General features: G+C 48.9%; 1 protein-coding gene across 1 annotated transcript in view; it reads right to left on the reverse strand.

The window, feature by feature from the left end:
* Nucleotides 1-1,185: 1,185 nt before the first annotated feature.
* LOC138252811 (endonuclease domain-containing 1 protein-like) overlaps nucleotides 1,186-12,697 on the reverse strand; it is a 31,530-nt gene continuing 20,018 nt past the window's right edge. Inside the window, exon 2 of the mRNA XM_069205769.1 lies at nucleotides 1,186-3,451. Coding sequence (XP_069061870.1) covers nucleotides 2,903-3,451 — 549 coding nt within the window. The 3' untranslated portion in view covers nucleotides 1,186-2,902. The remainder of the gene's footprint in view (nucleotides 3,452-12,697) is intronic.

Below are 12,697 nucleotides of genomic sequence, written 5' to 3' on the forward strand. Positions count from 1 at the left end.
GTACTGACACAGGAGAGAACTGATAGACCAAGATTATTGATAGTACTGACACAGGAGGGAACTGATAGACTGAGATTATTGGTGCTATTGACACAGGAGAGAATTGATAGACTGAGATTATTAGTGCTACTGACACAGGCGAGAACTGATAGACTGAGATTATTGGTGCTACTGACACAGGTGAGAGCTGATAGACCAAGATTATTGGTGCTACTGACACAGGAGAGAACTGATAGACTGAGATTATTGGTTGTACTGACACAGGAGAGAACTGATAGACCAAGATGATTGATAGTACTGACACAGGAGGGAACTGATAGACCAAGATTATTGGTAGTACTGACACAGGAGGGAACTGATAGACTGAGATTATTGGTAGTACTGACACAGGAGGGAACTGATAGACTGAGATTATTGGTCGTACTGACACAGGTGAGAACTGATAGACTGAGATTATTGGTGCTATTGACACAGGAGAGAACTGATAGACTGAGATTATTGGTTGTACTGACACAGGCGAGAACTGATAGACTGAGATTATTGGTAGTACTGACACAGGAGAGAACTGATAGACCAAGATTATTGGTTGTACTGACACAGGAGAGAACTGATAGACCGAGATTATTGGTTGTACTGACACAGGAGAGAACTGATAGACTGAGATTATTGGTGCTATTGACACAGGAGAGAACTGATAGACTGAGATTATTGGTAGTACTGACACAGGAGAGAATTGATAGACCGAGATTATTGGTAGTACTGACACAGGGGAGAACTGATAGGCCGAGATTATTGGTTGTACTGACACAGGAGAGAACTGATAGATCGAGATTATTGGTTGTACTGAAACAGGAGAGAACTGAAAGACCGAGATTATTGGTAGTACTGACACAGGAGAGAGCTGATAGACTGAGATTATTGGTTGTACTGACACAGGTGAGAACTGATAGACTGAGATTATTGGTGCTACTGACACAGGTGAGAACTGATAGACCGAGTTTAATGTTAGTACTGACACAGGTGAGAACTGATAGACTGAGATTATTGGTAGTACTGACACAGGAGGGAGCTGATAGACTGAGATTATTGGTGCTACTGACACAGGAGAGAGCTGATAGACTGAGATTATTGGTGCTACCGACAGAGTAGTAGACAGTGATACAAACACAAGAGAGGTTTGTATGTACGGACCTGGAGGTCATGGGTCACGCAGCCTCCTCAGACACAGTGGCGATAGACTGCTTTTAACAAGGGTGTACAACAGCAGGGCCAAGTGCCAGGGGGTGGGAGGTGTGCATGGGCTGAGTGAGAGCAATTCTCCCCTAGAGGCTGCTTGTGGTGATAAAAATGAGAATGAAATCTGATGATCAATTCAATGAAGTGGGATCTTTATTGGCCACAGTCATTGACCGCTCTGACTGCTCTCTACAACTGTGCCTTCTGGAATCCCCCCCGAGGATCTCTCATTCCACATCCTATGTATAGCATGGAATGTAGAATGTATGAGATCACCACACTGCTGATCCCAGAACACACTGACCGCTTCTTGCTATGCGCTTGGGTGGTGCTGTGGGGTGTACACCCCCCTGCACCGTCTTCATCCCTGTGGTCCTGGCAGAGGATGGTGGAGGCTGTGCTGATGTACCAAGAGAGCAGACATGGTAGAGGCTGAGGAAGGGTGGCTAGAGTTTCTGGGGGGTCCTGTTGGATGTACAGAGAGTACAATCCTGGTAGAGGCTGAGGTAGGGTGGGTGGGCTTCGGGGTTGGGGGGTCCTGGTGTATATGCAGAGAGTAGAGTCCTGGTGGAGGCTCAGGTAGCGTGGGTGGGGCTTCTGGCCAATCCTGGTGGAAAAGGATGTACAGAGAGCACTATCCTGGTGGAGGCTGAGGTAGCCTGGGTTATGGTTGAAGGTGGTGCTGGTGTAGGTGGTAGATTCTGATGTAGGCTGGGTGGAGGCTGATGCAGTGAGTGATACACGCTTGGATTCAAGGGGTTCCTGGTGGAGTATGGGATAAGCCGAGGGCAGAGTACAGACACAGAAGAGGATGTGTAAGTGTTGGTAGGACGATCGGAGTCTCTGAGTGGTACAGTTATGGGATCTGCGTTTCCATCTCTGCCCCTGGTGACGGTGAGGTGGGCAGTGGTTAGATGTTCAGTTATCCAGAACACAATACATCGATAAGACTCGGGAGTGTGGGGGAGTATGGGTAGAGGCAAAGGAGGACAACCCTCTTTCACTACTTCAAAATGGGGACTTTAGAGGGTGAATGCACAGAGAGGACAGTCTTGGACGGTGGAGGCGGGTGGCTGGTGACGATGAAGGATACTGGTATGGTGGACATACCATCTACACCTCCAACAAGGTGGCACCGGTTTCGGAGGATGGAGACTGGGGTCTGCAGAGCGCAGATCCTACAGGAGTGTCACAGTGGTATAAGCAGACACGGGACGTGGGTGACTGGGGCGCAGAACACAGCTCTGGGGTCTGCAGGATCTGCACCCACACCCCAGTGCTGCTGCGGCTGAGGATGAAGAGGTGGCTGTGCAGAGTATGGAGATCTCAGAACTGTCACGGACATGAGGGGTGGGTTTGGGAGATGTGATGTGGATTGAGAAAGACACAGCTGTGGGTGCTGGGAGTTTGCACCCAACCCCAAGAGGTGGTTCACTGGTTGAGGATGGGAAGTACTGAGGGGGGCAGAATATAGAGAGATTGAAGAGGAATCACACATTGGGTTGAGGAGACGACAAAGACTTAGTAAAAAGCAGCTATGGACACCTGAACCTACACCCTGTGGAGGTGGGAGCACTGGTAGAGCATGGAAAGCACTGAGGCAGAGATGCCGGCCATGGAGATGTAGAAGGTGTTACAAGCAGTAAGTTAAAGGCAGCATCTCCACCTATACCTCAGAGGAGCAGTGGTTTGGAAATATGATGACACTCTGGCCAAACTCCCAGCTCAGAACTTCCTCCAGATGAGGCACTGTCAGGGTCTTCACCACATAGGGATTGGCGTTCAGCCCCAGCCGTGCCTCCGCCACCCACCCACCGCCCTTGTGCATGCAGCAGTAGGCACTCCAAAAGTAGAGTGGTACGTTCACACGCTCCTTGATCCACACCCCCTGTCCTGGCTGCGACCCAGATGGTACGACACCCATAAGTACGTGGGTTTTGCTGCAAGCGGGCAGGACGTTGACCTTCAGATGGGTCTCGTACTGGTTCCACGTGCCGCTGTTCAGCTTGGACTCCTGGGGCGCCATGTTGGTGTAGGTGAATGTGGCAAGCTGTGCTTTGCTGCTGTGGTGCTGGCTGGGGTTCAGGTGACCCCGGGTGTACCCAGAGTTCCTGTAGTCATCATTCACAGCCTGGTTTTCAGTAATAAGTTCTAGGTGTTCCCGGAGGACGCTGCTTGACGGCTTCTCCATGTTGGTGCTATTGAGGTCCGAGAGCTGAAATGGAGGAAGAGACATCCAAGTGAGGAGATTGCTGGAGTCAATGGCGGATCTATGAGTAAAGAGCAGGCAAGGCAAGGGTCGGTGGAGCGAACGTGAGATGTGCATGCAACATCATGACATCCATGCAAGACTAATGCAGATGAATGAGTACAGTGACTGAGTAGAGAGCAGACAGAGTACGGGTACATGGAGTGAACATGCGATGTGCATGCAACATCACAATGTCTAAGCAAGACTGATGTAGAAGAATGAGTACAGTGACTGAGTAAAGAGAAGACAGGGTACGGGTATGTGGAGTGAACATTAGATGTGCATGCAACATCATGACGTCCATGCAAGATTAATGCAGAAGATTGAGTACAGCAACTGAGTAAGGAGCAGACAGGGTACGTGGAGTGAACATGAGATGTGAAGGCAACATCACAATGTCTAAGCAAGACTAATGCAGAAGAATGAATACAGTGACTGAGTAAAGAGAAGACAGGGTACGGGTATGTAGAGTGAACATTAGATGTGCATGCAACATCAGGGCGTCCAAGCAAGATTAATGCAGAAGAATGAGTACAGCAACTGAGTAAGGAGCAGACAGGGTACGTGGAGTGAACATGAGATGTGAAGGCAACATCAGGGCGTCTAAGCAAGACTAATGCAGAAGAATGAGTACAACGACTGAGTAAAAAGCAGACAAGGTACGTGGAGTGAACATGAGATGTGCAAGCAACATCACGACGTACAAGCAAGACTCAAGCAGAAGAATGAGTACAGTGTGTGAGAAAGTAGCCTCTTTCTAGCCTTGTTACCCCCACTTTTGGCCTGTTTGTGAGTGTATGTCAGGGTGTTTTCACTGTCTCACTGGGATCCTGCTAGCCAGGGCCCAGTGCTCATAGTGAAGACCCTATGTTTTCAGTGTGTTTGTTATGTGTCACTGGGACCCTGCTAGTCAGGACCCCAGTGCTCATAAGTTTGTGGCCTATATGTATGTGTTCCCTGTGTGGTGCCTAACTGTCTCACTGAGGCTCTGCTAACCAGAACCTCAGTGGTTATGCTCTCTCATTTCTTTCAAATTGTCACTAACAGGCTAGTGACCAATTTTACCAATTTACATTGGCTTACTGGAACACCCTTATAATTCCCTAGTATATGGTACTGAGGTACCCAGGGTATTGGGGTTCCAGGAGATCCCTATGGGCTGCAGCATTTCTTTTGCCACCCATAGGGAGCTCTGACAATTCTTACACGGGCCTGCCACTGCAGCCTGAGTGAAATAACGTCCACGTTATTTCACAGCCATTTTACACTGCACTTAAGTAACTTATAAGTCACCTATATGTCTAACCTTTACCTGGTAAAGGTTAGGTGCAAAGTTACTTAGTGTGAGGGCACCCTGGCACTAGCCAAGGTGCCCCCACATTGTTCAGGGCCAATTCCCCGGACTTTGTGAGTACGGGGACACCATTACACGCGTGCACTACGTATAGGTCACTACCTATATGTAGCTTCACAATGGTAACTCCGAATATGGCCATGTAACATGTCTATGATCATGGAATTGCCCCCTCTATGCCATCCTGGCATAGTTGGCACAATCCCATGATCCCAGTGGTCTGTAGCACAGACCCTGGTACTGCCAAACTGCCTTCCCTGGGGTTTCACTGCAGCTGCTGCCAACCCCTCAGACAGGTTTCTGCCCCCCTGGGGTCAAGCCAGGCTTGTCCCAGGATGGCAGAACAAAGGACTTCCTCTGAGAGAGGGTGTTACACCCTCTCCCCTTGGAAAATGGTGTGAAGGCAGGGGAGGGGTAGCCTCCCCCAGCCTCTGGAAATGCTTTCATGGGCACAGATGTGCCCAATTCTGCATAAGCCAGTCTACACCGGTTCAGGGGACCCCTTAGCCCTGCTCTGGCGCGAAACTGGACAAAGGAAAGGGGAGTGACCACTCCCCTGACCTGCACCTCCCCTGGGAGGTGTCCAGAGCTCCTCCAGTGTGCTCCAGACCTCTGCCATCTTGGAAACAGAGGTGCTGCTGGCACACTGGACTGCTCTGAGTGGCCAGTGCCACCAGGTGACGTCAGAGACTCCTTCTGATAGGCTCCTTCAGGTGTTGCTAGCCTATCCTCTCTCCTAGGTAGCCAAACCCTCTTTTCTGGCTATTTAGGGTCTCTGTCTCTGGGGAAACTGTAGATAACGAATGCAAGAGCTCATCAGAGTTCCTCTGCATCTCTCTCTTCACCTTCTGCCAAGGAATCGACTGCTGACCGCGCTGGAAGCCTGCAAAACTGCAACATAGTAGCTAAGATGACTACTGCAACTCTGTAACGCTGATCCTGCCGCCTTCTCGACTGTTTTCCTGGTGGTGCATGCTGTGGGGGTAGTCTGCCTCCTCTCTGCACTAGAAGCTCCGAAGAAATCTCCCGTGGGTCGACGGAATCTTCCCCCTGCAACCGCAGGCACCAAAAAGCTGCATTACCGGTCCCTTGGGTCTCCTCTCAGCACAACGAGCGAGGTCCCTTGAATCCAGCAACTCTGTCCAAGTGACTCCCACAGTCCACTGACTCTTCAGTCCAAGTTTGGTGGAGGTAAGTCCTTGCCTCCCCACACCAGACTGCATTGCTGGGAACCGCGACTTTTGCAGCTACTCCGACCCCTGTGCACTTCCGGCAGAAATCCTTTGTGCACAGCCAAGCCTGGTTCCACGGCACTCTAACCTGCATTGCACGACTTTCTAAGTTGGTCTCCGGCGACGTGGGACTCCTTTGTGCAACTTCAGCGAGCACCGTTTCACGCATCCTCGTAGTGCCTGTTTCTGGCACTTCTCCGGGTGCTACCTGCTGCTGAGAGGGCTCCTTGTCTTGCTCGATGTCCCCTCTCTCTCCTGACGCAATTTGCAACATCCTGGTCCCTCCTGGGCCACAGCGGCGTCCAAAAACCTTTTTCGCACAATTTACAGCTAGCAAGGCTTGTTGGCTGTATTTCCACGGGAAAACACTTCTGCACGACTCTCCACGGCGTGGGGGATCCATCCTCTAAAGGGGAAGTTTCTAGCCCTTGTCGTTCCTGCAGAATCCTAAGTTTCTACTGTCCAGTAGCAGGTTCTTTGCATCCACCGTTGGCATTTCTTGGGCATCTACCCATCTCCGACTTGCTTGTGACTTTTGGACTTGGTCCCCTTGTTCCACAGGTACCCTCGTTTGGAAATCCATTGTTGTTACATTGCTGGTTTGTGTCTTTCCTGCAGTATTCCCTTATCACAACTTCTTTGTCCTTTGGGGAACTTTAGTGCACTTTGCACTCACTTTTCAGGGTCTTGGGGTGGGCTATTTTTCTAACCCTAACTATTTTCTAATAGTCCCAGCGACCCTCTACAAGGTCACATAGGTTTGGGGTCCATTCGTGGTTCGCATTCCACTTTTGGAGTATATGGTTTGTGTTGCCCCTATCCCTATGTGTCCCCATTGCATCCTATTGTAACTATACATTGTTTGCACTGTTTTCTAAGACTATACTGCATATTTTTGGTATTGTGTACATATAACTTGTGTATAATTGCTATCCTCATACTGAGGGTACTCACTGAGATACTTAGGCATATTGTCATAAAAATAAAGTACCTTTATTTTTAGTATATCTGTGTATTGTGTTTTCTTATGATATTGTGCAAGTGACACTAGTGGTACTGTAGGAGCTTCACTCGTCTCCTAGTTCAGCCTAAGCTGCTCTGCTAAGCTACCATTATCTAACAGCCTATGCTGCTAGACACCCTATTGTGAGAAAGTAGCCTCTTTCTAGCCTTGTTACCCCCACTTTTGGACTGTTTGTGAGTGTATGTCAGGGTGTTTTCACTGTCTCACTGGGATCCTGCTAGCCAGGGCCCAGTGCTCATAGTGAAAACCCTATGTTTTCAGTATGTTTGTTATGTGTCACTGGGACCCTGCTAGTCAGGACCCCAGTGCTCATAAGTTTGTGGCCTATATGTATGTGTTCCCTGTGTGGTGCCTAACTGTCTCACTGAGGCTCTGCTAACCAGAACCTCAGTGGTTATGCTCTCTCTGTACAAATTGTCACTAACAGGCTAGTGACCATTTTTACCAATTTACATTGGCTTACTGGAACACCCTTATAATTCCCTAGTATATGGTACTGAGGTACCCAGGGTATTGGGGTTCCAGGAGATCCCTATGGGCTGCAGCATTTCTTTTGCCACCCATAGGGAGCTCTGACAATTCTTACACAGGCCTGCCACTGCAGCCTGAGTGAAATAACGTCCACGTTATTTCACAGCCATTTTACACTGCACTTAAGTAACTTATAAGTCACCTATATGTCTAACCTTTACCTGGTAAAGGTTAGGTGCAAAGTTACTTAGTGTGAGGGCACCCTGGCACTAGCCAAGGTGCCCCCACATTGTTCAGGGCCAATTCCCTGAACTTTGTGAGTGCGGGACACCATTACACGCGTGCACTACATATAGGTCAGTACCTATATGTAGCTTCACAATGGTAACTCCGAATATGGCCATGTAACATGTCTAAGATCATGGAATTGCCCCCTCTATGCCATCATGGCATTATTGGGACAATTCCATGACCCCAGTGGTCTGTAGCACAGACCCTGGTACTGCCAAACTGCCTTTCCTGGGGTTTCACTGCAGCTGCTGCTGCTGCCAACCCCTCAGACAGGTTTCTGCCCCCCTGGGGTCAAGCCAGGCTTGTCCCAGGATGGCAGAACAAAGGACTTCCTCTGAGAGAGGGTGTTACACCCTCTCCCTTTGGAAAATGGTGTGAAGGCAGGGGAGGAGTAGCCTCCCCCAGCCTCTGGAAATGCTTTCTTGGGCACAGATGTGCCCAATTCTGCATAAGCCAGTCTACACCGGTTCAGGGACCCCTTAGCCCCTGCTCTGGCGCGAAACTGGACAAAGGAAAGGGGAGTGACCACTCCCCTGACCTGCACCTCCCCTGGGAGGTGTCCAGAGCTCCTCCAGTATGCTCCAGACCTCTGCCATCTTGGAAACAGAGGTGCTACCAGCACACTGGACTGCTCTGAGTGGCCAGTGCCACCAGGTGACATCAGAGACTCCTTCTGATAGGCTCCTTCAGGTGTTAGTAGCCTATCCTCTCTCCTAAGTAGCCAAACCCTCTTTTCTGGCTATTTAGGGTCTCTGTCTCTGGGGAAACTTTAGATAGCGAATGCAAGAGCTCATCAGAGTTCCTCTGCATCTCTCTCTTCACCTTCTGCCAAGGAATCGACTGCTGACCGCGCTGGAAGCCTGCAAAACTGCAACATAGTAGCAAAGACGACTACTGCAACTCTGTAACGCTGATCCTGCCGCCTTCTCGACTGTTTTCCTGGTGGTGCATGCTGTGGGGGTAGTCTGCCTCCTCTCTGCACTAGAAGCTCCGAAGAAATCTCCCGTGGGTCGACGGAATCTTCCCCCTGCTACCGCAGGCACCAAAAAGCTGCATTACCGGTCCCTTGGGTCTCCTCTCAGCACGACCAGCGAGGTCCCTTGAATCCAGCAACTCTGTCCAAGTGACTCCCACAGTCCAGTGACTCTTCAGTCCAAGTTTGGTGGAGGTAAGTCCTTGCCTCCCCACGCCAGACTGCATTGTTGGAAACCGCAACTTTTGCAACTACCCCGGCTTCCGTGCACATCCGGCGGAAATCCTTTGTGCACAGCCAAGCCTGGGTCCACGGCACTCTAACCTGCATTGCACGACTTTCTAAGTTGGTCTCCGGCGACGTGGGACTCCTTTGTGCAACTTCGGCAAGCACCGTTTCATGCATCCTCGTAGTGCCGGTTTCGGGCACTTCTCCGGGTGCTACCTGCTGCAAAGAGGGCTCCTTGTCTTGCTCGACGTCCCCTCTATCTCCTGGTCCAATTTGCGACCTCCTGGTCCCTCCTGGGCCGCAGCAGCATCCAAAAACGCTAACCGCACGATTTGCAGCTAGCAAGCCTTGTTGGCGTTTTTTCGGCGGGAAAACACTTCTGCACGACTCTCCACGGCGAGAGGGATCCGTCCACCAAAGGGGAAGTCTCTAGTCCTTTTCGTTCCTGCAGAAACTGCAGCTTCTTCTGTCCAGTAGAAGCTTCTTTGCACCCACAGCTGGCATTTCCTGGGCATCTACCCATCTCCGACTTGCTTGTGACTTTTGGACTTGGTCCCCTTGTTCCACAGGTACCCTAGATTGGAAATCCACAGTTGTTGCATTGTTGGTTTGTGTCTTTCCTGCATTATTCCTCTATCACGACTTCTTTGTCTTTTGGGGAACTTCAGTGCACTTTGCACTCACTTTTCAGGGTCTTGGGGAGGGCTATTTTTCTAACCCTCACTATTTTCTAATAGTCCCAGCGACCCTCTACAAGGTCACATAGGTTTGGGGTCCATTCGTGGTTCACATTCCACTTTTGGAGTATATGGTTTGTGTTGCCCCTATCCCTATGTGTCCCCATTGCATCCTATTGTAACTATACATTGTTTGCACTGTTTTCTAAGACTATACTGCATATTTTTGGTATTGTGTACATGTAACTTGTGTATATTTCCTATCCTCTCACTGAGGGTACACTCTAAGATACTTTGGCATATTGTCATAAAAATAAAGTACCTTTATTTTTAGTATAACTGTGTATTGTGTTTTCTTATGATATTGTGCAAGTGACACTTGTGGTACTGTGGTAGCTTCACACGTCTCCTAGTTCAGCCTAAGCTGCTCTGCTAAGCTACCATTATCTATCAGCCTATGCTGCTAGACACCCTATACACTAATAAGGGATACCTGGGCCTGGTGCAAGGTGCAAGTACCCCTTGGTACTCACTACAAGCCAGTCCAGCCTCCTACACCTATACACTAATAAGGGATAACTGGGCCTGGTGCAAGGTGCAAGTACCCCTTGGTACTCACTACAAGCCAGTCCAGCCTCCTACACAATGACTGAGTAAAGAGCAGACAGAGTAAGGGTAGGTGGAATGAACATGAGATGTGCATGCAACATCATGACGTCCAAGAAAGACTAATGCAGAGGAAAGAGTACAGTAACTGAGTAAAGAGCAGACAGGGTAAGGGTCGGTGGAGGGAACATGAGATGTGCATCAACATCATGACGTCCTAGCAAGACTAATTGAGAAGAATGAGTACAGTAACTGAGTAACATTATATTCTACAAAATTTAAATAAAGGAGCCAAATGTCTTTGTGCTTTTATCTGATGCACTTTTTTTATTTTCACTCACTTATCACTGCTCGCTCTGTCACCCAGTTGTGACCACTGTATCGCTGAGTCTCTCTAATAATATGCAATTAATAAACTAATTGCATGATAACCCTCTTTCATTCCCTGCTCAATTCTCATTCCTGGTTTTCGAAATTATGATCTGGTCTTAAAACTAGTTAAGACTTTTTTCCTCTTTTTTGTACTTTGACTGATTCCCTAAGGGAACTGTTGCTATTGAAAACTAAAAAATTATGGGCTTACCGATTTATATATATATTCACTGAAACAAACAAAGGTTACAGGGACGTTCTAGTTAGGCTCACATTTTAACCGTACCAAACCACAGACATTCACCAGTTATAGTTAGAGTTATCTCAAGTACCTATAACTCATGCTCTGAGGTAACTATAACTAGCACCCTCACCATGCACATTGTTTTCATAATTTTTTTTACTACAAATATTACATTGATATTATCAATGTTGTTATGAAAGATGCCATGGGTGCCGTAATTTGTAGGGTAATTAGCAATGCACGGGGAGGGCGTGAGGTTTAGGTAATTGAGGTAACTCTAACTACAACTGGTGAGTTTGGGTTTGCTGCGGTTAAAATATGAGCCTCGCTATAACGTCCCTGTAACCTTTGTTTTTTTAGCATATAGTAATTTTAATTACAATACATTAATTGAACCACCGATGTGCACGGCCTTTGCCCTGATGCCAACCTCTTATAAGCACCGAACCTTGCACTGTGCACAGCTTTCACCCGTGCGCAGGAGAGGTTGCCTTCAAGACCTGGTGTAGGAAAGTACCATCTTGCCTGGCATGTTACCCCCATTTTTCACTGTATATATGTTGTTTTAGTTGTATGTGTCACTGGGACCCTGGTAACCCAGGGCCCCAGTGCTCATAAGTGTGCCTGAATGTGTTACCTGTGTAGTGACTAACTGTCTCACTGAGGCTCTGCTAATCAGAACCTCAGTGGTTATGCTCTCTCATTTCTTTCCAAATTGTCACTAACAGGCTAGTGACCATTTTTACCAATTTACATTGGCTTACTGGAACACCCTTATAATTCCCTAGTATATGGTACTGAGGTACCCAGGGTATTGGGGTTCCAGGAGATCCCTATGGGCTGCAGCATTTCTTTTGCCACCCATAGGGAGCTCTGACAATTCTTACACAGGCCTGCCACTGCAGCCTGAGTGAAATAACGTCCACGTTATTTCACAGCCATTTTTCACTGCACTTAAGTAACTTATAAGTCACCTATATGTCTAACCTTTACCTGGTAAAGGTTAGGTGCAAAGTTACTTAGTGTGAGGGCACCCTGGCACTAGCCAAGGTGCCCCCACATTGTTCAGAGCCAATTCCCTGAACTTTGTGAGTGCGGGGACACCATTACACGCGTGCACTACATATAGGTCACTACCTATATGTAGCTTCACAATGGTAACTCCGAATATGGCCATGTAACATGTCTATGATCATGGAATTGCCCCCTCTATGCCATCCTGGCATTGTTGGTACAATTCCATGATCCCAGTGGTCTGTAGCACAGACCCTGGTACTGCCAAACTGCCCTTCCTGGGGTTTCACTGCAGCTGCTGCTGCTGCCAACCCCTCAGCCAGGCATCTGCCCTCCTGGGGTCCAGCCAGGCCTGGCCCAGGATGGCAGAACAAAGAACTTCCTCTGAGAGAGGGTGTGACACCCTCTCCCTTTGGAAAATGGTGTGAAGGCAGGGGAGGAGTAGCCTCCCCCAGCCTCTGGAAATGCTTTGTTGGGCACAGATGTGCCCAATTCTGCATAAGCCAGTCTACACCGGTTCAGGGACCCCTTAGCCCCTGCTCTGGCGCGAAACTGGACAAAGGAAAGGGGAGTGACCACTCCCCTGACCTGCACCTCCCCTGGGAGGTGTCCAGAGCTCCTCCAGTGTGCTCCAGACCTCTGCCATCTTGGAAACAGAGGTGCTGCTGGCACACTGGACTGCTCTGAGTGGCCAGTGCCACCAGGTGACATCAGAGACTCCTGC

This window comes from Pleurodeles waltl, chromosome 1_2 (assembly GCF_031143425.1).
Source record: "Pleurodeles waltl isolate 20211129_DDA chromosome 1_2, aPleWal1.hap1.20221129, whole genome shotgun sequence".
Lineage (NCBI taxonomy): Eukaryota > Metazoa > Chordata > Amphibia > Caudata > Salamandridae > Pleurodeles > Pleurodeles waltl.